This window comes from Poeciliopsis prolifica, unplaced genomic scaffold (genome assembly GCF_027474105.1).
Source record: "Poeciliopsis prolifica strain line A6 unplaced genomic scaffold, Auburn_PproV2 SCAFFOLD051, whole genome shotgun sequence".
NCBI lineage: Eukaryota > Metazoa > Chordata > Actinopteri > Cyprinodontiformes > Poeciliidae > Poeciliopsis > Poeciliopsis prolifica.
This window is the reverse complement of record NW_026562426.1, coordinates 3,255,881-3,282,630: the sequence shown is the minus strand read 5'-3', so window position 1 is coordinate 3,282,630 and position 26,750 is coordinate 3,255,881. Positions and strand designations below refer to the sequence as shown.

Genomic DNA, 26,750 nt, shown 5'->3' with positions numbered 1-26,750 from the left:
AAAGTGAGTGGCTGTAATGAAGACATATTTACTGATGAATCCATATTTAAGACAATAATGAAGAGAGGGGCATTACGGAGAACACAGTGTATAGACTTATTTCACAGTTTGTTTAACATTTAAATATGCGGCAATAAATTCTTAAAAAGCGGCAAATAAGAAGAGTGTGACTCATTCCAACTGGCCAGTCACGTCAACTATGGATTGTGCAAGCACTTTATGTTTTTAGACCTTAACAAAGGCATTGCCTCGTAGACAGGCTGTGTGGGGACCGTCCACTGCTGAAGCAGAGCCATGAAAGAGGGGTTGTGATGTGTGTGAATACACACACTAAGGTACCAGTCACATTGTTGGTACGCAGCCAAAATCACACTGCCTGCTGGGCTTAGACTCAGCATTATGTTCTACAGGGTCTATTATGTGGGCTTGGAATGAATGGACCAAGACCATTGTTTCGAAAAAGGTGGATGCCCAGGACCCAGTGCCAGGGTTGCTGGTTAGGTTGCTTTGGGAGCTCCGCTAGACTTGTTGCTTTGGTAATCATCTACTTTGACACCTTGACAATGCATTTCATCCTGAGTGACAGTCTCCTAAATCACAATGCTTCCACAACTTCTGATTTAAAGATTAATATGACTTGGTTTCAAATATAACCGTTTTCTTTCTATACACTAAATCTGGACTTCACAAACTTTTTCTCACAGTTGTTACCCACCTACAGTTAATGTGCTTTTAATACTAGACAATCCTTTATTGTTACTTTTACATCACCACTGCCTCAAACTAACGCTGTCAAAAATCCCCCCCAAAAATCAGCTGCTTATTGAGCAATTTTTTACGAGAACATGTTGCCTTCCGCAATTACTTTCAACTTTAGAAAGAGCCTTTAAAAATCTACAATAGATACAGAAATATTGAATTGATGAAATTCGATACATTGGGGAATTTTATGTGATACTTGAAGTGCAGCTTGTTTTTGCTGAAGGTATTCCGTGTCGTTCTTTTGGAATGTTTGTAAAATGTTAGAACTGTCAAAGCGGTGGATTCAAATTTCATATTTTAATTTTAAGAATTTCATTACTTCTTTTTGTAATGATAGTAAAAGTATGACGTCATTGTAATGTTTGTGGTGTGGAACCCAGGAAGAAGAGTCTCTGCTATGGTAGATACTAGTAGGAATCCCTAAATAAACAAATAACTTACTCTTTGTCCAACAAAAACGTCGCAAACCACTAAATACTGGTATTTTTTCATCGTCAGCAATGTATATTCTTCACTTGCTGATGAGATATGACTGACACTTTGTTCAAATATGAAAATGTGTGAGAATGATAGAGTTAAGACTCTGAGATGTGATGTGAATGTGGCTGCATCCTTTTTCTCTAAACCTGCCATGATATGTCACCCCTCATAACTGGCAGATCAGGGCGACCTTAACTTGCTTTATCTTCCCAGGCAGGCATTAGACTTTCTAATACGATTCCACACCTCGCTCGCTGAGGAATCTCATTTTATAAACGCTCCTCTAAATGACCCACCAGCCGTCACACGGCTGTGCCTCCGTCTATACTTCTCCCTTTTTTCATTTTCGTCATTCCAGAGGAATAATTAAGAGTCTGAGACATGGCGATGCTGGTAGTTGGTCGGATCCACGGTGGCAAGGTCTCACAAGCAGCAGACCCTCGGATTATCAGTGTGACCGGGTCAGTTTCCTCATGGTGTTATTTCTGATCACTTTAAGACAATAAAGAAATCTGGTTCGTTTTTCTGTAGTTTTTACATCAGGGATAAAGAGCCTTGCCAGGTATTCACACCCTTTCGAAGCCTTTCTACATTCTGTTTACAGAAAGAAACTTCAGTGTACTGTTTTGGGGGATTTTATGCATCTACAAATAAAAACAAGAACATTACCATGTGGGCATGTATTTAAGTCCCATTAATATTCCTAAGTAAGACTCATAATCTTATTTAGGGATATAATTTCAACTTGGGATAAATATCACCGTTTTGTTAAGACTCTCTTTAGATTTATTAGAGAACAATAATGAACAAAGAGAATCTTGGAGACAAAGGAATGTGGCAGACAGTTTAGAGAAGTTTAAGGTGGGTTAAGGTCATAACAAAATATCCCAAGTAAGGTCATTATTGAAGATTGCGGGTTGGGGTTAGGGTAAGGGTTAGGGTTACAACAGACTGATGTAGATTGATGACTTGAGTGGATTTGATCATCCTGACTAGCCTCTCTTTATCTTGATAAAGGACTCCGATTACTTTTTGGCTCTGGTTCACAACCAAGTGAAAGGAGTTTAAATCTGTAACTGTAACAACCTCAACTTTCACGTTGAGGCTGGTTCCCCCTTTAGAAGCCGTACTACAGGACTATTAGTTACACACTCTACAAATCTTTGCAGAAGAAATCATTTGCATAAAGAAGAACAAAACTAACAAGTGACTTTCCACGTGACTTTGAACACACCACTCCCACTGTGAAACATGGTGGGAATGGTGGGTTTCACCTTCCAGCAGGACAGCAACCCTAAACACAAACCCAGAACTACTAAAGATTGGTTTAACTCTGCGTTAATGTGTTAGAATGGCCCAGTCCAAGTCCAGGTTTGAAGTCCTATTGAGAATTAATACTTCAATGTAGAGTTATCTTTCTTATGTCCTGTTGCCATGTCTGACCTGTTTCTACATCGGCTCCTCTTCTTGTCTTAAGCTCTTTTTTCGCATTGCCTTCAACTTTTCTATTAATTCAGCACTTTGACCTTGTTTTTATTTCAGCACCTTTGAATTTTGTTGCATTTCTGTTTTTTTTTTCATCTTTTTTCTTTGTCAACTCTTACCCTGATAGCTGCGCATTCAGCTATTCTTCCCTCAAGAGAATGAATAAGGTCAATACTTGCTGATATGGAAAAAACATATATATATATATATATATATATATATATATATATATATATATATATATATATATATATATATATATATATATATATATATAATCATTGGAACAGAATACCTCTAGACCTCTCACCACTTTTCTCATGAATAAGGTCAAGGTCATCGTCCAGTTTCAAGTGGTAACAGAAACAAAGACGGGTTATTTTGTTCCTAACCAGGTAAAATGAAAATGTTTCTCCTGGACACGTTTGTTGTATGACTAGTTTTATTTCCAACCCTTTGTAAATTGGTCATATTGGTCCAACCTGATCATTGGTGGTCAAATTTTGGTTTTCTTATGAGTTTTCCAAAAAATGCATTGTTAAAATCGACTACTACTCTTCCACTTAACCTCAGATTTAGAGGCTTCCCAGCAGTAACCGCTCTCCATGTTCCAGGAGCTTCCAGATTTACACATAAAAGACCAGTAGCGCTGTGCCAGCTGTCTACTCGACACTTTAAATCATTGGGCCAGATGTGCAGCTAATTGTCTATGCAAGCGCAGCATCTCGACACCCAGCCGTGACAGCCTCCAGCACGCAGAGATTTATGAAGCATGTGTCTCTTGTGCGTGTTCGCATCCGTCTGCAAGACGTTCAAAGTGTGAAAACTTTCCTTTCCGCGTCTCCTCTACACCTTTTGACCCCCGGGATGCCCCTGTCAACAGTGATCCAAGTCTGGGGCGGGGTTGTACCCATGTCACTACTGAGATGTTTTCCGAAACAGACACACACAGAGGGAAGTCATGATAGTATTTGCCTTCAGCTGATCTACAGTGGTAAAAGTGCAGCAGATTACCCCACACACTGCTGCAAACCTGGCAGGGGGGCAGTGGAGCTGGGAGGAAGCACCCCCTGACATCTGCCCTAGAGAAAGCTCACTGATCTGGGCCTTGTTAAAACAGCAGGTGGAGGGCCCTCAGAGAAGCTCTTGGGTGTTCTCCCGACTGTGATGCCACATTACTGGCATCTCAGTCGGAGTTGAACCCCGGGGAGTTGCAATGTGTGTGTGAAAAAAGGGAGAGAGAATGTGAGTGTTTGGATGGCCAGCAATAGCCTGTTGTTTACTCATTCTATTCTCTGACTAATACGATATCCACTTCTTTCAAAACACAGATTGAGGTATGTCATTACATCTGTTGATTAGCTCGCCGATTGCTTTTGATCAAGTGAATCCAGAGAAAGGCATCCCAATATTTCTGCTTTATGACTGCCACTGTAAACAGCTCTGGGACGCTGATGCAAGAGATTGCTGCTAATCCATCAGGGAAATGGTCTCCTTGGGCTTGACAACTCGCCTTTTCTTTAATTATTGAGCCTGCCAGCTTTGATAACTTTGCCCTATTTGTCACATATGTATGTGCTGCGCCTCGGCCGACGGAGCAACGACTGCATGGTAAGATAAACCTGTGAGCAAGTGGACTACATGAGACTGCGAGGGCTTCATTCGCCAACAGAATCGACTGCAGCCCGTCTGCTTGTCTATGTGCTACCGCTCGACCTGCGGAAGGTCTAATGTCAGTCATACAGACCCAGATGGCTTCGCTCTACATGTTACAACACGCATACGTCATGTTGGATGAGCCATTAGCGAGGTATGCTGACATTCCGACCTCGTCGCCATGTCAGGAGGTTCGACTCAGCAGAATGACTGGGAGAAGCTAATTTTCATCTGTGTATTAATCAAACAGGCATGTGGACTCAGCTAATTACTCTGGGAAAGTGTCCAACTAGCAAGCGCTTTTTTTTTTCCTTCCTGTCTTCGATTGGCTCAGAAATGAACAGCATAACAGTTACTGCTTTAGCCTCCACTAAGTAGGAAAGAGCCATGTGTACAAAGTGCACTGTATAATAGTCTGCGTTGGTTGCCTCTTTGACATGTGAGTGACTTCTTGCCTAGAAAGTCAGCACCCTTGTTAACTATCAAGTAAGTGTGGAGATGTTGAGCTGCTCCTTGTTTTATGTTTCTTTCCTTCCAGCACAACCTGACTAGATATTTTCAAAGCTTTTTGTCAATGGAACCCAACTTCCAGAACAAACAGCCTTCGACATTAGCAACCATTTTGTTTCAAGAGGGAATTGCATCAAGTCTCCTGTGGCCCTTTTCCACGAGCACCTTCCCAGTGTGGCTTCACTCTGCTCTGCTCGGTCAGAAGGGTTTTCCTCTAGTAACGGTTACATGGTACCAGATCCCTTATCAGAGCCTACATCACTAATAGGATGGAATTTTTTTTATCATTTTCTCCTCAACCCTCTTTTACATTCGATTATCTGAATAGGCTTATCATAAGATTGATCAGCGTCTTTCACCTCTACAGTGTCATGTAACAGCAGGAGATTGATGCTTGAGTCCACATATTACTTTCCCAGCCAAGAACTTATCCGGTTCAGAGCTGTCCTCTTTAACATGAAACATAGCCCCCTTTTTTTCTTAACAATAGCCAAGTGGAAAGACCATCTGTGTCGAGCTCCACAGAATACTTGGTGCATAACAATCAAGAATTCACACCTATAGTTCAACCACGCCTATTTGCTCTTCGTTGGGAAACACCCACAGACAATGACAAACCTGCTGTTACAAGATCCGCTGACCAGAACCTACAAAAGGCAGTCAGAATCAACTGTTAGCTTGAGCAGACTTGACAAGACTCCTTTGACTCTGGACTTAATTGAGATTGATAAAAAGCCACCGACTGAACAGAATGTTCAACATAGCTATGGCTTTTTGTCAATCACAGCTGTTACTCAATTGTAGTGGAAACCCACTTGAATTGTATAGAGTCAGTGCTAGTGGACAATCCTAAGCCAAACCTTGGAAGTCCAGATCTATAATGACCTTACATGGTCAAAGAACAACACTGGCACATTGAAATCCAACAGAGACTTTACTTCCTGAGGAACTTGAAACAAGGATAGCTCTCTACCACATTGTTCTATGTTTATTGGAGGCATCTGCAGAGCATTACGTAGGAAACTGATTGGGTCAATACAGAGGTGGGAGTAAGGTTGAACAATAACTTTGTCATATTCGTCAAACATCTCACAACCCCCCCAAATCCTTTCACGTTCTGAAACAAGAGAATAGTGGTGCATATTAGAGGGGAATATATCTTAAATTGCTAATGCAACCTAGAAATAAATGAAAATTAATCAAAAATAAGTTCCAAATGGAAATAGTCTGGGCTAAACCTGCCAACATTCTGTCAGCAATATCCTAGAGACACAGTAGACAACCAGGTTCTTTGGATTACCATGAGACTGCAATAAATACATTTTTATGTTTTTATTTTTTCCAATTTCCTATACAGTTTTCATTTTTGCACTGTTGGCCTCAACTTTTCAATAAATGTTTTGACATTTTCCTCCTGCTTGTTTGCACCAACAGGCCCACAGCAGATAGATATAAAGGCTTTCAATTAGTATATCATTCTGGAGCCTGAGTCAGTGTACATACAACCACTGACTCAGCAGAGGGGGTGGATAAGAGAGAAAGAGTGAAAACGACTAAAATTTGAAAAAAGGCCCAACTCCCTCCCCCCAAAAAAACTTCAGTCTTTCAAGTTGGATTTTCCGAAGGAAGTTTGCGACAAACACTGGCGTCTGGTGCTGCTTGATGAAATGAGAGCTCATGATTTATTTGCAGTTTATTATCATCTCTTTCTGCCTTTCCATCCTTTTCCTCCAAGCTGAGCAGCTTGTAATTTACACTCGAGGGGCCGCTGATTGTTGTGTCTTGATTGTCCCATTCCCAACCAGATGAACCTACGAAGCAGCGCCGTGCAGAAATCCTGATAGCGCCAGCCGGTAAATAAATGATGAACTTCCTTCTCCTCCTAGAGTGTGGAGGGGAAAAAAAAATATAGAAAAAAAAATTCAATGACACCAATCCTTCACTCACTCACAAGAGGTTGCTCCCTCGTGGCTGCAGGAATAGAACGTGTACGGCGCCCCAGCTCGGGGAGACAAATGGAGACAAGAGATGTGTTGTGATTTATGACTGAATATTCACAGCGTGGCACAGATTTTTATTCCTTTTGTTTGTTTTTGTTTTGCATCTCATGAACGCACGCCGTAAGAAAAGATCCGTCCCCCTCCCTTCGGCTTGTTGATGTGCTCAGAGATTGGGAGCTTAAGTAAACAGGAGCATTTGTTAAAGGATGATACGTGTTGCTTTAGCAACGGCGTTAGCTGTTTGTGTATCATAATCCAAACTGACCCTCGTCTCAGGAGGAGGAGTGAGGCGTTGAGTGGCTGCCGCAGTAAATCAAAGTGAATAAGGCAGATTATTTTTTTTGTTTTTCTCCCCCTTTCTCAGTTCCATCTCTGATCACATTCAGAGCCAATTTTGACGACACAAATCAGACACAAAAGACCCCGAAGAGACTTTGGTCGATGAATATAAACTGCGCGGCAAACTGACAGGCCTGGCAGCCTGTTGAAGGAAAAGGAGGGATGAAGGGGTGTTAGGGCGGGAATGGAAAGCTTTTGAAAGATTCATGGGGAAGCAGCAACGCAGATGCACCGCTTTCTGACAACTGAACCCTCATTCTTTACCATGAGCCCGTATATATCTGGTACGGATTAGAGAAAAAGCCGGAGCGCAGGCGTCTTCGTGACAGAGTTTCATCGTTGAACGAGACGTTCTGTCTTCTTTACGTCCCACCCTTGGTCTGCACCCATCTCCCGATCCACCGGCGCCATCTGTTTAAACCGTGCTGAAAAAACGCTCCTTACACCGAGTTACCAAAGCATCCTGGCGGCTGCAACCAGTGAATCCTATTTGCACCTTATCAGCTGAGCGATGAAAGATTTAGCGGCGAGCCTCTGCAGGGATGGCCCCCTCCATCCCTGCGGATGGAGGGGGCCATTTCAGGAGCAACACTCCTGAAATGTCTGAGCAGACATTTCAGGTCTGCTCAGACCTCAGGGGCCCGGCGTGCTTCGGTTGTCGCCGGCCTGACAACAGGATTTCATCTCTTTGGGAATAAGAGAGGGCAGCTGGACAGGCGACTTCTCTCGCTGCTCGGGGAGCGAAGACCCCAGTCACCCATATCAGTGAGGATGGATAACGGGTGAATTACTCCTCTGCCCATAAAGGGAAGGAAATTGAAAAGAGAGAAGGCTGAGACAGGGTACAGGAAGAGAGATCACAGGATATTTCCATTTTGGTGCTTTAAACATTGTTCCTTTTGGAATCAGGGTTTCTTTTTTTTTTTTACCGTTTATATGAATGAGACTGAGTTTTGATTTTGGAATAGCAAAAAAGTATCCTAAATTGACAGTGATTCTGTCAGAATATAACTTATAATATATCACATGTAGTAGATAACAAAGCTTCTGGTGAAGCTCAAAACAATATTGTGAAAGGCAGGTATTCAATATTTTTTTAAAGGGGGAATGTTATGTTTTTTTCCAGGCACATATTGCCATTTAATAGCATAATCAAGTATGCTACCTTCAGTTATAAAAACACTACCTACATCAAATATAACTTCAAAGAAATTTTATTTTCAGATTTAACACCTTAAAATTGGGCCTCTGTCTCTTTAAAAACTCCACCTTCTGGAAGTCATCCCAAATGGCTCCTCTTTTAACCCTTTAACAATAACAAAACTTAGCAGATGCAGAATTCCTCCAGCTGTTTGCTAAGTGCTGCTGGCTAGTCTGCGGGAGTGGAAGGGGGGATGCATGGGGGATCCTTCTCTGTGAGGCAGAAGCTTGGAATCTGCAGCTCGCAGAAGGAGCTTCGGCTCCAAGGCTCAACCAGGTTCAACCAGGTGTTTTGCAAGGTTGAATGGTTGCCATGGAGATTAAAGGATGTCTCAAGCATGCATGAAAGAATCAAAGCAACACTCCAGGCATGTTTATGATGAAGAAATAACATTATAACCTGATGTAAAGTTCAAAAAAGTTGATTTTACACAATATTGCCCCTTAAATTAAGCCCACATTTCAGTATTAATTTTTTTTTTTTATTGGTCTAATGTAATACTCCTAAATGTCACATTTCTATGAGCTGTAAGTTGAAAATGATCATAAATCGCAATAATAAAGGCCCCATTTGCATTGAGACGGGTTTCAGTTTCTATTGTGATTGAGCCGCATGGCCACAGATTTTAGCGTGGAGCTATAGGTAGAAACCGGATTTTTGGGTGGAAGTTTTCGGTAATGGCCCCTGAGGAAGCGTGAAGTACCCTGCAGGTTTAAAAATCCCACATGTGCAGAACGTACCGCCACGCAGGTGTGAGCAAAGAACAGAAACAATGGCGGACAGCTTTGTGCTGTGTGTGCTTGATTAATCTGTCGCTTGTACGCAGAGGAAAACTGGAATTCTCAAACTCACCAATCATGACCAACTTCTCTGGATTCATACTTAACACAGACACAAAGAGAACCTACTGCAGCTAATTTACATAAATAAAGCAGAACCGCACTCAACCCTAGCAACCAATCCAGAGAAAGCAATCATCATTAAACTCACAGAAATTAATTTCGTAAATTATACGAGAACATGGGACGCTGTGATAGCATTCTATGGCTATGCAGAGTTAAAAGCATGGTGGATTTTGAATAAGAACCGTCCTTGTTTAGTGACGTTTAATGTCATACAACCAAGGTAAAAAAACTTACAAAAACATCAGGCCATAACCAAAATGTTTTCTTATACCACTGACATCCTCCTTTCTTCCTCTGTTGCAGGAAAGTGATTTTACTGACACCGAATGAGAGCTCTTTTGCTGTGAGGAAGGAATTTCAATTGAAATCAAAAAAGAGAAACAGTCATGTTCTTATCTTTTCTCTACACCAGTTGTGTTTTAATAGCCTTCACTCTTCTGACCAAATTCATGCTGACGGCTTCAGACGTTTGTTCCTAATGACATTCAGTTCAGCACAACAAAAGCGCTGAATTATGAAGTTGTTCTTCGCGGTGTGCGAACTGAAGGATGGCTGATGGACTCTCGATGTCGAGAGTGGCGAGTGTGAAAAGATGCATTCATCAGTGGTGCCTTGAGTACATCACCGTGGGCTTGGAAGCATAGTCGAGAACATTATGCATGGATGAGCAGATGTAAACATCATTTCCGCCTCGCTCTACCCACAAGACATTCGCTTCTTTTTTTTTCTTTTGCTCTCCGTTGTCAGTTCATTTTTTATTATTTCCTCTGCCCTTAACCACATTTCAGTTTTTGTTTTGTTTTGCTGTGAGTCATAATCAACACGGCGAGTCCGCAGAGAAATTAGTGGGTAAAATGAAACATGAGTTATAAAACACTCACCGACCACAGTAAGTACACATGGCTAGTATTAGGTTGGTCACCCTTGTGTCTTCAGTATCAATTAAATGAAATGACTTCAGACTTGCGCAGCGCTTTTCACTCAAAGACGCTTCACAATGAAATCTCTGTCCAACACAGCGCCAAGGTCCTCTGTTGAATCAAGGCCTGGGGACTGGTGACGGTATTGGAGAACAGTGAGTTCATTTCGATATTCAACTCACCGCTTTGGGTTGATGTGAGCTGGTTGTGGTCTGTGGGTTACCAGGTACTGTCTGCGGGTTCCGGCAATTTGGATGTGTTGCGTTGCTGTCCACTATGTCTGTCGACATGGCATCCATCCTGAGGGAAGGTGTGTGTGTGTGTGTGTTGTGTGCATAAGGAAAGGGCAATGGTTTTTGGGAGTTGCCATTCTGCTCATCGGTGTTTGATCTTGTGTTAATAATCTTGAATAATGAGTCGTGGATATGGTGGTTGTCATTGCTGCCTTATAGAAATAAGGTTGTAGGTTGAAATTCCTCAAATTCAGGCTTGAGGCTTTTCTGTATGGAGGTTACCTCCATACAGAAAACAAGGTCAACGTGTTGCTCGACAACGTGTGTTTGTGGGTTGGAAATCACATGACTTATCGTGACATTCGTCGTTGCTTTGCATTGATTCAGGAATATCTGTTATGACATGACAGTCATGTCATAACAGTCAGACATGACTGTTATGTGAACTGGAACTGAGTGTTAGCATGGATTGCTATCTGATCTGTGCGTTTCTTGCCGACCTCTCGTCCAATGACCGATGGAAACAGGTACCATTCCCCCCATGACCCAAACAGCAGAGTCGAGAAATTTAATTATTTCACGAGTACGAAAAAGTTGCCTTTGTCACATTAAACAGAAACTTTAACAGACAAAAGAAGTGGATTACAATCAGTCAGTGTCAGTGAATCAGAACGCGCACAGATGCATTATTCCTCTTGAGGAGTGTCGGGCTCCAATTGCGTTCAGTGAAGTCAGAGTTGGACTGAATAAATGGCTTGTTCTCTAATGCCCATTGCTCTCTGCAGTGAGTGGAGGCTGGCCTAGCTAAAGTGCATCCAGAGGGAGCTGAGGGCTGGATGTACAGCAGTGACATTTGGAGAGGACCGCACAGTGGCTCCATCCTCAGGGCCGCCACTAAAGACAAAGTAGAACGGATAAATGTACCCGTACTTTTTTTTTCCACCATCTTGTTTTATGCTTTTAGCTCCCTTCCTGCCCTCCCCTTCTCTTTTAGTCCTTTTTTTTTCTCTTGCGTTCATACAGTCTCCCTTTCTGGCTGAGCTCTTAGAAAATATGCTCACTGCATGACCGCATCTTCCGTCTCTTTGTTTCAGCCTGATTTATTGGAACTTATTGTGACCAACCTCTGGTTATTGTGACCATCCTTCTGGGTCTGTCAGTTCTTCTGGGATGAAGCTTCGAAATAAGTGGAAAATGCATCTTAGATGAAAAGACAAACTATAAAGACAGCTGTCCCTAACTAATAAACATATGCTTTCTGTTTGCATTAAACACTATGAAGACATTGCAAAATGACTAACCAGGCAGGTCTAAAACCACACAACAGATCTCCTCTTGGAACATAACAGAATATTGATCTGAAAAACTCATCCACTCCTTTCCTCTTACAGGACAACAAGATAGCGAAGGCCACAGTACAGCGACCTAAAAGATAATGGAAGTTACCTTGCTAAGTGAATGATTACATGTCTGTGGCTCTGTGCTAGCAGATGATCATGCTGAGTGTTCCCAGTGCTTTTCAACAGATAAAAAAACAAACAAAAACAAAGCAATCAAGTATAAAGAAGGGAAAAGAAACTGTTTTCAGAAACTTCCAATGATTGTTTGAAGAAACAGAAATAGGAGCATAATCTCAGACTGCAGTTTAGTCTGTATTCACACAGATAAACCATTCCAGACGAACTGTTGACATTCAATAAAGCTCGTCACTGACACATTTTCAGCTTCTGTCTGTATGTTTCTGACAGGAAACTTGGGGAAGTATTCAACATAATTCCAGTTTTTCTTTGAGCAGTCTGCAAGTAGTTTGATGTCTCTGTTAAGAGGTTTCTTCAGATTTGTAAGACTGACCACCACTGGAAATGCATCACCATACATACTTAGAAATTATGAGTTATGAAAACATCTAGGTTCCCTTTGGGAAAACAAATGTTTTTTAGTTTTTTTGTTTTTATTAAATTGAATTAGAACCCAAGAGGTCAAGATGAAAGAACATATTTTAATATCTAAGACTCTAAAATTAGCCTGAACGACTAAACAGCTGGAGAGAGATGAACGAGACAGATGTTACTTTGACAATAATCTAGAAGGATTTTGCTGCTGCACAACACAGCTGAGTCAATAGTTTAGGTCATTACAATTCTCAGTAGATTATCTGCTCGACCCGCTCCGGTTCTGTGTTGCTGAGCTCTCCTTCCTATCAGTAGCAGACCCCGTGTGGAAGCACGCTTTCCCTTATTCTGCTGCTGCAGCACTGACAAGACAAACAACGAGGTCAGTCCAATCCACAAAGCCACACTGTGAAGTGCAGGTTGTTGCATCACTTCCTCATGGTGCTGAGGTTTTTCCACAAAACTGCCTAGCCCCTCAGACAGCTGACAGGTACGAGCCAATTCACTGCTTTGAAGTGGTCATCACACGTTAGGCTGTGTACTCTAAAATCAAGTCTCCCAGGGAGCAATTATAATTGTGCTTTGTGCTGCTCTCCACCACCGTCATCAGTCAAGGGGTGAAAGGGTTGATTTCAGGGGTAGTGTGGCAATCCAAGGGTGAGATGATTCTATCCAAAGTAAGCCCCCTAACATGAAACCTCTACAACCTGAGTATGCCCCTTGTCCACCACCAACTATCGGCCCGTGTCTCCCCTACTTGCAGGGGCAATTAATTAGTGATGCGAAAGGGAAGGATTAATCGATAAGCTGTCAGGCTCCCACCGGCCGAGGAAAGAGACCCTGCCAAACCCACCAGGACCCGATCTCATTACAAACAGCAGCCCACTCTCCCCTTTGAGAGGCAGCTGCATTCATCAAAGCCGTGCGTCTCTGTATCTCTCTCTCTCTCTCTCTCTGTTCCGGCCTTATTCTCTGTTCCATCCCTCCCTGCATGTTTGCCTTTTTCCTCCCTGACAAGATGAAGGAGAGCTGGCTGCGGAAGTGACACCCATTTAAGTAAGAAAGTATGGGGGAGGGGAGGGAGTTATAAATAAGGGAATAACTAAACGTACAAGAGACACAGTGGGAGTAACCGCTGTACCTTGTCGCCGCATACATAGGGCCTTGAAAAAGCATTTTAACCAAAGTTCCAACCATAAACTTTAATGTATTTTTTCGGGGGGTGTTATGTAGACCAAATAAACTATGTAGCAGGTAGAGATGCGAATCTTTCAGTTCCTAGCGATTCGATTCCGATTGTCATGGCCACAATTCCATTCAAAACCAATTGTTCTATTTAAACGGTCCAGAGATTCGGTTCAAATTATGTGAATAAGAAGAGGAAAAGACAGTGTGAAGATTTCTTTAAAACAAGTCTGAGGTTCCAAACTGCATCAAATTGTTTCATTGAATCAAATCAGTTTCTCCTGAAATTAAAATATGTTTTCACTTCAGTATAGTGACATTATTGGTCAAATTCTGTAACTGAAATGATCAGCAATAGGTTAGCTTAACTGCCTGACTTTTTCTTCAATAGAAAACATGAAATAAATATTCAAAATATATATAGTGATTTAGTGAACATGTAATCAGACGCCGGTCTGATTTGAGAGGAAGACAGATGTAGACAGATAGATGGTTCTCCTCAAAGAAAATGCTTTATACTGTATCAGTTTGAACTTCAAGCAGGAGAAGGCGAAACATACAGCAAGATCCACAATGAAGCAATTTGGATCAAAATATTCAAAATTCAGACCTAAATTTATAGAATGTGTGGCAAGACTTTTTTTTTGTTCAAAGATAATCATCCAGTTTTCAGATTTAGCTGTTATGCGAACAGGAATGATCCAAAAAAAAAAAAAGTAAAGCTCCACAAGTCCAAAGCTACTCAAAAAGACTTGAAGCTGTAATTGTGACAAATGGTGGTTCTCCCAAGTAAATACTGAGGATAGTAGACTCATGGCCACAACACGAGAGCTCTGACTGACACAATGTTAATGACAGCTGAGCAAGCCGAAGACTGACTGTTCTTATGCACATCAGCATGCTACTTAAGGCGGCAGAAGAGGATAAAAGCCTCTCTTACAGTTTTATCTCCATCACCGTCTTCCTTTATCTGACACGAGCATCTCTCCACCCTCTCTCCTCTTCGCAGATCAACTCATCCCCGGCTGGTGGTACATGTCAGATCTGATTTCTCAACTCATAATGAAACAGTTGCTGTCTAAAGCCCTGAAGGTAACGTTAGCAGATCGGCACATCACAGCCATTGAACTCCGATTGAAAACTTTGGTGGCTGGTAATGAGAGAAAAATTTTTTTGGTGCAGAAACAACTAAACTGGACCATTTTGTACTGGGAGTTGTATGGTTTGTATCCAGGACAACCAGGAAAAGTTGAACAAGTTCCACTGAATATTATCTTCCTGTCTTACACTTCTGTCAATTTGCTGTAAAAAAACAACAACAACAACAAAAAAACCCCGGCAAACTTACCGACCAAGGTAGACCAGATAGACCTCTAGTCTATCTTGGTCGGAAAGTCGGAGAGGCAGTCGCAGAGAATCACTGGTGGTCCACAAAGCCCCTTTGACTTTAATATGTTCTAATCACTGCATACATCATCAGACTCGATTTTCCAACAGATCGAATAGGTTCCTCCAGTATAATTTCTGCCGGACCAATCAGCAAGCAGAAGGACGAGTTTTGAACAATGACTTTGGTTTTACGCGTTGTTTTGTCCGCCTGTGGTTTCAGCAATGGCAGCAGAGGAATGAGCAAAGCTGCACAGTGTTGGTCACGCCTCTAAATATTGAATTAACATGAACAGCTGCCTGCGACAGGCTGTACCCAAAATGTCTTGTTAGAGAGAGGCACCGGCAGCCCTCCTGACCCCATGAAGGACAAGGGTGTTGGAAACTGGGTGGATGGATGAACAGCCGGCTCGTTCGGCTCGGCACGTCTCTCTTCGCAGTGGAGGACGGTTGTTTACAGTGCAGACAACTTCCAATTAGCTTCATAGCATTGACCTGGTGCAATACACGTGTCATGAGCAAATGTTAGCGATTGGGTAACATTTAAAACTTCAGCAGAGTTCACACTTCCAGGAAGCAATCATTTCTCCACAGCTGAGAGTCCAGACCCTCTGCACGAAGCAAAGGGGCCGGTTTCTACCAGGCTGAAGATTAGCAGAAACACTGAATATCTCTCATCTCAGTCAGGGTGTGACCAGGAGCAGAACATATTGCCATGTCTGTGCCGCTGTCTGCCCCCCTCTTCAGGCTCCCGCTCCCTGTCCCGACTCATGACAGTTTTGCTGAAACATGGCTCCCTAACGGGTAATCAGAGGCAGCCTTTATTTAATGCTGCGAGTCTGGACCGGGACAGCCAGTGATGGAGGAACCGGGGGGGGAAGGCCCGCTGCGCTCTGAGCACCAGCCCATAACTGCAGATGAGACACTTCCCACAGAGCACTTAGTGCAACAACTTGCTCGCTGTAAACACACTGAGAACAAAGTGAGCATAGCAATAAATACATACAGAAACCACTAAACAGTCACAGTAAAACAAAAAAAGATCAAGCGGGTAATGAAAGGTGCATAAAAAACCTCCAGCTTTCTTTGGCCATCTGTCGAGGCATTTGGTTGGGTTATGAGGATCCTGCGAAAGTTGTAGCTGAAGCATTTGCTCCTGTTTTAATTAATCTCACGCATCTATAACAAGTCTCTCTTTGGTTTAAGACCCTCATTATTCAACTTGCAAACAGTTTTAGATGACACCTAATGTCTAAATCATGGGATGTCATGGGATGCTCAGTTCTAATGAACAAACTTCTTTCTTCACTCTGCCTTCACCAAACCCTTTTCTGCTGAGGAGGCAGCAGAAAAGACAGCTTCTCAGCCGGGGTTTCGCTCGGTGCCTGTGTTTACCACTCTGTTTGCTGACAGCCATGCTCCATAGCGGGGACAGTGGAGCGTGATGCTAAAAAAACATTGCTGTAGGTATTGCATCCAGATTGAAATCAGAGACAACTTTCCCCACATGCCCAGCTTTCAAATTGCCGGTGCGGGTGTAGCAGAAGCCTAAAGCTGCTTTCATAATCATACAACGTAAATGAGCAATTCTGCAGGACAACCCTCACTGATTTTTCTACTGGAAGTGTCGCTTTTCTTTTCCTTTATATATGCTTTTAAACAAGGTTTCTGACCCAGGCAGTCAACCTTTCCTGAGGTTTGAGAGATAAAATAAATTGGAGATAGTTTAAAATGTGGTATGATATATGGTATGATCCAAGCGAGCTGTTATACTAAAACAGAGTGTTCACTCTCATGTTCGTATCTGCAATTTTCAAGAAATTTTCTGAAATCATCAACAGCAGCAAGACTTGAGTTTGTTGAAGACGGAGGCTGTAGAGAAAAGTTAAAGATGTAGAAACCAAAGTATACTCTACACAAAATGCTCCAGGGACAAAAATGTTGGACCTGGCAAAACAGAGCAACATATGAGCATCCATTACTGAGTAAGTTAATATTAATGACTTAGTTGTGTTATTTTGCTGAACTTTAAAGCTACAACCACGGTACTCATTTCAACGGAGGATTTAGGAAGGACTCAGTTGTGTAAGTGCTTACTCTGTTATTTCTGAATAATGAGGTTAGGGTTGGGCAGCAGGGGTCTTTAAAAGTAAAAAAAAAAAAAAAAAAAAGTTTTGCTTTGAACACTTGTGTTAAAAACTGTTGCAAATTTAATGAGGACGGCAGATCTATGCTTCTTGAGTTTTTATCATTCGGTAACGCACATCCTGCTAAGTTTTCCTGTTGTGTAACAGTTTCAGCATAATTAAACAGTCTACACACTATTTTGATAATGCAACTCATTCATCAACATGCCACTAAATCTGGATAGTAATATTCACTCTTACTTAAAAATGCCAAGAATGACAGAACATCTTTAAATGACATGAGACAAATCGAGGTTACTGGCAATTTATGGAAACAAGAAACAACAAGATTTTAAAAGTTATGGTTGCAAACGCAGGTTTTCAGCTTGACAGTCTAAAGCATCTGATCCTCATACCAAGACATGAGCAGGTGAGCTGATTTCAAACAAACATGACCTTTAGAGGTGACGTGTTTCTGTATTGATGCAAATTTCAATTAAAATCTGTTTCTGTTGCAAATTAAGGTTGAAATTCAGTTAGTAACCCTTGACCTGCCATACAAACCCTTTCAGGGCATTAAGAATGTCATAAATAAGTGACATTCTTTGTGTGTGTAACGTCGAGCCGTTTGGGTGACTCAGATGTCTTTGCTTCCAAACTCTTCCAAGGACATCTACCTTTCCCAGCTGCCTCAGATGGGAGATTTATCTGTCAGCCTGCTTTCATATCTGCACGTATCCTTCATTCTGTGGATGCAACACCCCAGGCCTTGATGATGAAAATGTCATGCAGGTTGGCAATATGTATATATATATATATATATATATATATATATATATAATATATATATATATATATATATATATATATATATATATATATATATAAAGCCGTCCTGAAATGCCCAAATGATTATTTCAACTTTGACACAACAAATTCCCTGATACAGTGAGTATTTCTTAACTGCAAAATTGTGAGAAAGGCAAAATCCCCAGACAGAAACTATTTTTGTTGTAATGATGACTAATAGATGTGGTGGTTATTTTCTCTCTGCAGGAAGTCAAAGTTTTAAAATAACGAGTCTAAGACTCATTGGGAAAACGTTTCTTTGTCTTCCAAGACAAAAAACTATATTAGGTCAAATGATCCAAAAAAAATCAAATCAAATTTACTCTAAAATTTACTCAAATTGCTGGAGCTGCCAAAATGAAAGAAAAAAAAAAAACAAGAAAGTACAAAAACATTAACTGAAGTGATAAACATTGGACCGCCAGCCACAGAGGCAGATCAGTGAAATCCAGTTTTAGGCAAATTTGATGGCGCCTTAAAAAAGGTTCATTAGGTGATGACGACTTTGAGGTCCGATTCAAACAATTCTGGCTTTTCTGTTCTATATCAACTGGATGGATTTCTCTTCATCAAAGGTTGTCAATCACCTCTGCTAGCTCCCATGGAGCTTTGAGTTATCTAGTTTCTGTGGTTCATTAGCTTGAGAGAGAGAGAGACAGAGAGAGAAAAAGAGAAAATAAAGCAAATTTCTTAACCAAACAGTAAGTTCATATTCATTTTGCTTGATTCACAGTCTTGGTTGGCAGAGAATACTAAAAGACACATGAGAAATCTGATAGTGTGACATTGAAAAGCTAGTAAAAGAGCTAGTCTAAAGGAGACTTTGTAAACTTATTGTTTAATAATATTTTACTTATTGTGGAAGGACATCATATCTCAGTGAGTCTGTAGGAATATGGAGAAACCCTCAAAGGATTGTGGGAAAATGTTGTCAACCATAGGGTAAAACGCTCTATTTAGCATATTAATCATCTACATGTTCAGCAGACATCATTGTTTTCTGAGGTTAAAAGAACCAAAACATGACAGGCCATCACTGCCTCATAATAAACTGGATATAATCCAGGCAGGTTGGGCCTCTGGCAGCCTAAGAAAATGTATTTTCATGTTGTGGCGACGTTTGGGAATAGAAGCAAGTCTGTATCACAGCATGTGTTCCATGCTAGGTGTGTAACCTGACCTACAACTCACAAGACGAGACATGATGCCAAGTTCATAAGAACAAGAGATAGGATGAGAGTTTGTCCTCAAGGTACGCCACAATCCATGTATTAGATTTTTCTTTTACTTTTACATGCATGAGTCAAACAATTACCGGCTCTGCAAAAGACTGTTAATCAGCCATCAAGGGAAGCCAACTGAGCTGAAGCAGAGAAATATCTGAAACTTTCTATGCAGTTCACCTTGAGGACCAGGGGACGGTCCGAGAAGTCCAGGTTGTTCTAGAGACTCTTTCAATCTCTGTCACTGACAACTTTCTGTGCTTACAGAAAGTTTTTTGTGTCTTTGTCGTTCACTCTGTTGCTGCTTATCGTTTCCACTGGGAACCCCCCAAATCCTGCCAAACAGATGATCTTAGAGTAGTCGGGAAATTCTGTTCCAACTTCACTGGACGGAGTCGTGGCGAGCGCGGCGGGGTGGAGCTCGCCATACAGCAGTCACCTCAATGAGAAGTGCTGTGATGTTTCAATACCTTCTTATTTCTATTCAGTGGCTTTCACTGTTACCAGTTCGAATTGTTTTAAAAGGCAAAGATAAAAAAACTAAATTTTATGACATCTTTCTGCTACAGGGATCTGTTACTCTTAAACCTCTCACAAAAGATTTGTACGAAAACTCTGAGCTTAATGTGCTTGTGTCTGCTTGGCAGCGATGCATTCCTTTGGCCTTTTCCAGATAATGTATCAGGAGTTTTTTGTATTTTTTTTTCTATCCAGAACTCCAAATGTCAATGCGACTGTGCCGCATTTATACCCACAACAACGTTAAATAATTACCACCAGTCAAGGTCCTACGAGGACAAAGTCTGACATTTTAAAGCAGATGATGTCAGCATTTTCTGGCTTCTCCGACTCTCCGCAGCCAGCTCTTTAGGTGGCCCGGTGACAGCGTGTCAGAAAGGTGTAGTGAGTGATGTCCCGCCCTCCGTAACATAAACGGACAGAAATCGAAGGAGCGAGTGGCATGAAAGAGTAGGAGGTCTGGACAGAAACGGGGAAGAGGATATAAAGGGACGGGTGGCTTAGGCGAGATAAGGAGTAATGTTCCATCACGTCCCGGTGGCGTACTATTATCAGCCGTTTGCACCGGTGCCAGTATTTCTAGTTGGACAGGCAGAGACAACATCACACCGCGTTGTTTCATTTCCTGTAACAAGAAAGAAACGTTAGAGAGCAGTTTGTGAAGCTCTAATTTAAGAGTAGAGAAGAAACAACTAATTTTACCGACAACTTCAAGATGAATGGTATTCTAAAAATATGACGTCTTGTCTTAAGATAATCGAATCTTCATTTCAAGAAAAAGTGAGTATGACCTTTCAAACCCAATGGAAAACGTTGGATAAAGCCATCAACGGAGTGACAAAAGTGTTATATCACTTTTACGCAAGCAAATGCGAATAAAGCCCCACATATGCAAGACCATCATCGGCGAATTCGGCCGACCCTCCACCGGGTGGGATGATATGGGAGCCACGGCTCGCAGGTTTTCAGGTCTAATTTGCCTGTGCTTCTCCTCTCTCTCTCTCTCTCTCTCTCTCTCTCCCACTCTGTCTCTCAAAAAAAGAGCGAGACAGGCATAATTAACAGGAGCCAAACACCCACCACGGGCTGAACGGAGTCATTTAGGGGAGCGACTCGGGAGGAACGGCAGCAAATGAAATGTAATTGTGGTGGGAGCAGAGGAGCCGGGCCCGCCGTGTCGGAGTGCGCCGGTGTGTGCGCGAGGGGGGAGAGAACAAACGAGGAATGAGGGAGTAAATGGAAAACACTGAAGTTAGATAGAGAATATGCACTTGGAAGAAGAGCAAGAATACAAAGGAGAGATGAGGGTTGATGAGCAACAGGCAGGAATAAACAGTGAGGAATCCTTCCCTCAGGTAGGAAGGGTGCACTGTGTTTGCTCAAAAACTTAAAAATGGATTAACAAATATATAAAATAAATTTGGAAAGATCCCAGGTTAAGATCAGCTGATTTTAGCTTTTAGTTTCATCTAAGAAGAAACTGACGAAAGGTTTGGTTTTGGTTAATGTACCAGACAAGCTCAGGTTTTTCCACATACCCTTAGCTTGGCAGATGATTTATGGCAATATTGTCAGATTTTTTTTTATTGTGTTATGCTATAATTCATTAGAACAGTTTGTAAATCTCAGGAAAAATCAAAAGTCAGACGTTTCTCACCAGCCTCAAAGTTTTCCCATTACCATTGCATATTTTACAAGTTCAAAACGTGGAGAATTATTTGTTTCGTTTGTATTGCATGTCGCCACCTTCTGAAAACATGTCCGAAGTCTTTTTTTTTTAAAATACCTAAATCATCTTTTGACTAAAAAATGACATAGGTCCTTATTTTAGAAAATGACATTGGTCACTTGTCAATTCCAATAGCTTGGAGCTTGCGTAAGTTAGTTACGTTTGTTTGCTTATCATCATCAAATATACCTCAAATTGCATTAAAACAGATTTTAGATCAACCACAGAAGCTAACATTCATGGCCTTCCTTGTTCTTCCTTCCTGCCAACCAGCAAGGATGCACAATCAGCAGCAAGGCAGATAAATGGCACCCCAGTACTGGATTCTTTGCAAACGGCAGCCAAGAGTGTGTCAAGCTGCACCGGGTATTTCAGCTTCCCAAGCTGAATTGTTTTACTCTCAAGTATTTTAGAGAAAAATCTGCGACTTGGCGAAAGCTACATTCTGTGAATCTGTGAAACGGGGAGGCCAAATGTAACACAGCCATTGCCAAAAAATCTATTCAAAAACACACTCTCACTCTCCAAACGAGTCGCATTGTTACTAAACCAAAACAAAACACTGAAAGATATCAGCGCTCCGGTTGTTGACGATCTTCGTTACGTAGCTCCCAAACTTTTTCAGCTCCAACAGTTCACACATTTCCCAAATCAAATTTCCAGACTCTAAGTGTGCTTTGAGTACATTCTTAATATCGACCTTCTTCAGAAGCAACTCTCCAGCTTCTTTTCTCTTTATTCCCACAGAGCTGCCATGTAAAGTGCTTCCATTGGGAGTAATTTGGGATTCACTGTCAAGCCTCAACATGTCAAGCTGAAGGTCCTCAGACAGTTTCTGGCCTGCATTACAATTTTACCTGGCCTGTGAGAGTTATCATTGTGGTGTTTTAACTGACCTGTGACAATACGGTACAAAACCCACCAAAGCAAAAAATCCCCCTGCTCCACAGCGGGACGTTACGCCAAAACCTCTAAATCAAATTTCATCATTGTACTAGAAGAATGCGCCAATAGATGAACTCAGGAAATAGCTTGGAGGGATAATATCTGTCAGTTGATAAAAGAAGAAGAAGAAAAAAAGAGCATACGCAAAGCAATATGTTGAGGCTGAAGCAGAGAATGTCTCGGCTGAACTCCGTAGCATTTACGCCAAAGGGTGACATTTGTAATGTCTAATCCATGACAACGTTCTCTTCCTTCACTCCATCTGTTGACCAGCACATATGCATTCACGAAGAGGGGGGAAGGAAGTCTTCCAATTGCATCCTTGCTGATTGTAGAAGATTAAAAATAGAAAAGTAGGAAACAGTTGCTGTTTGATTAACTGGAAGTGTGATCGCCTATAGAAAGAAAAACTGTCAAGAGTGTGCTACCACCATACTGTGGCAGGAAGGCATCAGCAATCACCTCAGATGTTGTACAGTCATCAGTTGACTTCTGACTGGCATTGGACACGTTAACCGATGCTTTGGATTCAACTTAGTTTAAACAAAACTGGCTTCATAGAAACATGCCAGTTTAAGAAATAAGTTTGGTGAAGTCTATTTGTGAGGCATGTTCAGAGTACTTCACATGAAATAGTATGCTATTGTGCTTAATCCTTTATTCCTTCCTTTAAAATGACCACAGTTTAGCCTTCTTGTAATGTTTTAAAGTGGATCTTATGATGGTTTTTGCTATATTTTATTTTCATTGGTAAACAGAAAATATATCCTGGAGCATGTGTCTGAGTCTGGTGACAAAACTCCTCATCACACAAGCAGAAGATGCACTTCAAACTTCTACAGAGCTACTGAGATGTCATAGATTTTCATAATCGTATGATACTTATGGTATGTTGTGGGCAACTCTGTGCTGTAAAAGTACAAATATCAGACTGAATATCTGTATCAGAACAAAGCAGGATTCAAAATGAGTTGGAGCAGTTTGAGGTACAAAAAAAAAAATAAATTCTAACTGGAATCTTCTTCATCTGATTTATTTTCTTACTTGAAGTCATTAGTCTTATTTTTACTATATGTGAATCTGAAAGATGCCAGCTAGTGAACCTTTGTCTGCATGTACCTTATAACTCACATGTGTCTGATAAGCATCAAAATTTGAAGAAAAATCTAATTATAACCGGTGGTATCAGATTTCCGGAAACTTGCAAATTCAAAGGCTCCGATCAGAAACTTTGAATGTAAAAAAAAAAAAAAAAATGTTTAAAAAATGCAATTAATCCCATTAAAATGTATAAGGTAGTCAATATCAAAGTCCCAGCCTTCATTATAACCACAATAGTGAGCAGCAATAGGTTTAATACTTGCTTTTCCATTTGAAATGTAAGCTGTGATAACTACAGACAGTAATTACATAGTTTTGCGTTATTAACATGAAGCCGTCTTATTTTTCCTGTGAAATCCTTCTTGGTGCTGAAGTCTGGCCCTCTTCTCACAGATCCTTGGCGTCTCACTGAGTCATTTGTGCCCCAGACGACTTTTAAAATATTTAAACCAGCAGGAGGACGACTTCACATCACAGGAAATGACCCATTACAGCTCAGAGCATCTACAGTTGACCCCTGATGCATCACCACTTAGCTTCCCCCTCCCCAGTCCATGCATTATTTGTTGGGTCCATTATATTTACAACTATAATCTTTCATCATTACAATCATTACCTGTATTTATCACTGAAGCTAAGAGCATTTAAATTGGCCTTGACCTTCTCGGTCAACTCGGCAGCGGCAGCTCCCACACCTGTCCCTCCCCGTCTCCCATCGGCTCCTCGCCCCGTCGCTCTCAGTTTACCCAGCACTGGATGAGGAGTGACCCCGGGGGTCACCGCTCTTCCTGTTGCTCCCTGTGCCCAAACAAATTGGGGTCGGCGCGGCTGCCGGAGCGCTGTGAGCGCGCACACGAGAGGCCGAGGGTAGATAAGTGGAGATTACAGTGATGGTGTCGTCTCCCGTCTTGTTGCTGCGGCATCACCTTTTGCCATCCGGCAGAGTACAACACTTCCTCTGAGCGGTTCAGAGGCAGCAGCAAGTAATCCTGGATGGTAATTAACATAAAACCCACCATGAAAATGAACATAATATTAGGTGGAAGAAGCATGGAGGTCAACAATACAATTAGAGCCCCGTTAAATGCCTTTTAAATGCCTGTTGTCCTTTAATAGCCATTTCAATCCATCAATGGAGGTGGTCTTTAATGACCTTTAAGCCCAACATATGAAAGCTGTAAAACAGAAATTAGGGTGATGACTAGAAATAAAAGAAGTGTGTGTGTGCGTGTGTGTATAATTAGCCATTTTCTGGACTCGGAGCCTAATCCTTCTTAACGGCCCTTGAAAGCAGAAACGAGCAAAAAAAAAAAAAAAAAATCTAAATGTCATTTAAAGGAAAATCAGCCACACTTAGAGAAGCCAGGGGTCACTGGAACTCGGCTCTGTTGTTTCACTGGAAATCTAAAGCGATGCGGCGGGGGGAATGTGTCTTACTATGTGCAGCTCCAGGTAGTCTCCCAGTCCCTTGGCGCTCTCCACCCTGACCAGAATGGCTTCCTTCAGCTGCGTGCTGAAGCCCACTGCCAGCCGGTCTGCCCGTGTGCTCGGCCGGTCATTGGGTGGCCAGGTGTATGTGATGAGGGCTCCGCCTCGTCCAAAGATGTACGTTGTCCCAGCTGGGAAATACAAAAGGAAAAAAAAGAAAACGACAGAGCTAAAGTTAGGACGGTTGACACAATACGTAAAAAAACAAAAGCACAACAAACATAGTAAACTACTGGAGAATAATGAAGCACAAATCCGACTTTCAGGACAGCAGAAGTGGCTTCTCCCACCCCCCATCTCTGTGTTGTCATAACATTTCAGCTGGCGCCTGTGTTTTGCCTGTTCTGATAAAAAGTGCTTTTGTTCTGTTGATCCCTTTTTAGAAATAATCTGTATACTCTAATTTGTCAAAAACAGCTCCCGTGATTTTGCGCAACAGCAATCAAAAGAATTTGACAGCCGATGAAATACGAGAACAACAAGCCAGCGCGTTTTATTAGAGACACTGAGACTATGTCACAATGTGCCACGACAGAGTGTTTGCACCACTGGAACTTGTTCACATCGTTATTGTGACCAACTAAAATCTGTACTCGGATGGGTTTTCACGTGAAAGACGTACATGAAGCGGTGCGTAGTTGTGAAAACTGCACATGGACGTCAATTTTAAAGTGACAGGCATATGCAGTCAGCTGCTCTGAATCCAATTTAAGTCTGTATGTCTGATGCATTTGTTCCACTGACAGAACAATGTCTCGAGTAAATAATTGTCTGAATGTTATCCTGTAGTTTCTACTCCATCGTTCTTTCAACTCTGACCATCTTCTCTATTTTTGGTGATGAAGAGCGTCCCAACACTACGATGCTGCTGTCACCACCAGCCCTGATTCACTCTGGACATGTATTCATCTCCAGAGCTAGCCAACAAGCTAGCTAATAATTGTAATTAATTATTAGCTAGCTCTTGTTGACTAGCTAACAAGAGTTATGAAGCGTTTGTTGGTGAGGAAAAGCATCCCCACACTATGATGTTGCTGTCACCACCTGGTTTTACTATGGAGAGCTAGCCAACAAGATAGTTAACAATTGTTAATTATGGCTAGTTAGCCACAGAGCTAGCAAGCTAACAAGAGCTAGCTAGCCAACAATGGCTATCTATCTCTCTTTGGCTGACTTGTTGCCAACAAAAGCTAGACTACAAGCTAGCTGTTGCTGGCTAGCTTCAATTAGCCACTTTTACATGAGCAACACATCGAAAAAATATGATGACGCGTTGACCTTTCAACATCAACCGAAGGCAGACCATCTTGTTAGCAGCGGCATAGCAAAAGATGGAGAAAAAAATTAATTGCTGCCAAATAAAATGAGCAATTGGGGATGGAGTTTGGCTCTGATGAGCCCACAGGTGAACGAGAAATAGCTGCTGGGCATGATTAGCATAGAGACAGAAATCAAAGAAACGACTATCAAGCCAAGTGGGCTGTTTCCACCACCAGTATTATAAACACACACACATAGACACACACCTGGGCTGTACGTCAAGATAGTGATGCATGTATTACAAGCAGCTATATGAATACATAAGTAATCAAGGGATTCAGGCGCGTTTTTATGCAGGCCAGACTCAAGGCCGCCGACACGGATATTCGCATGTTTTCAGTCATTTGATCATAAATGACCATGGAGAAGCAGCATCGAGCTTCTATGCATCACAAATCTGGAATTAACTTCCAGAAAATGGCACAATGGCCAAAAAACGTTGAGTTCCTTTAAATCACGGATAAACTCCCCCCTGCATAGAGGCGCCTTTCAGTAA

The 26,750-nt window shown here is 41.7% G+C and overlaps 1 protein-coding gene across 8 annotated transcripts in view; it reads right to left on the bottom strand.

The window, feature by feature from the left end:
• nrxn2b (neurexin 2b) overlaps positions 1-26,750 on the bottom strand; it is a 686,688-nt gene that overhangs the window by 118,583 nt on the left and 541,355 nt on the right. For all 8 annotated transcript variants that reach the window (XM_055058558.1, XM_055058564.1, XM_055058563.1 and 5 more), the window contains one exon: positions 24,884-25,065. In XM_055058558.1, coding sequence (XP_054914533.1) covers positions 24,884-25,065 — 182 coding nt within the window. The remainder of the gene's footprint in view (positions 1-24,883; positions 25,066-26,750) is intronic.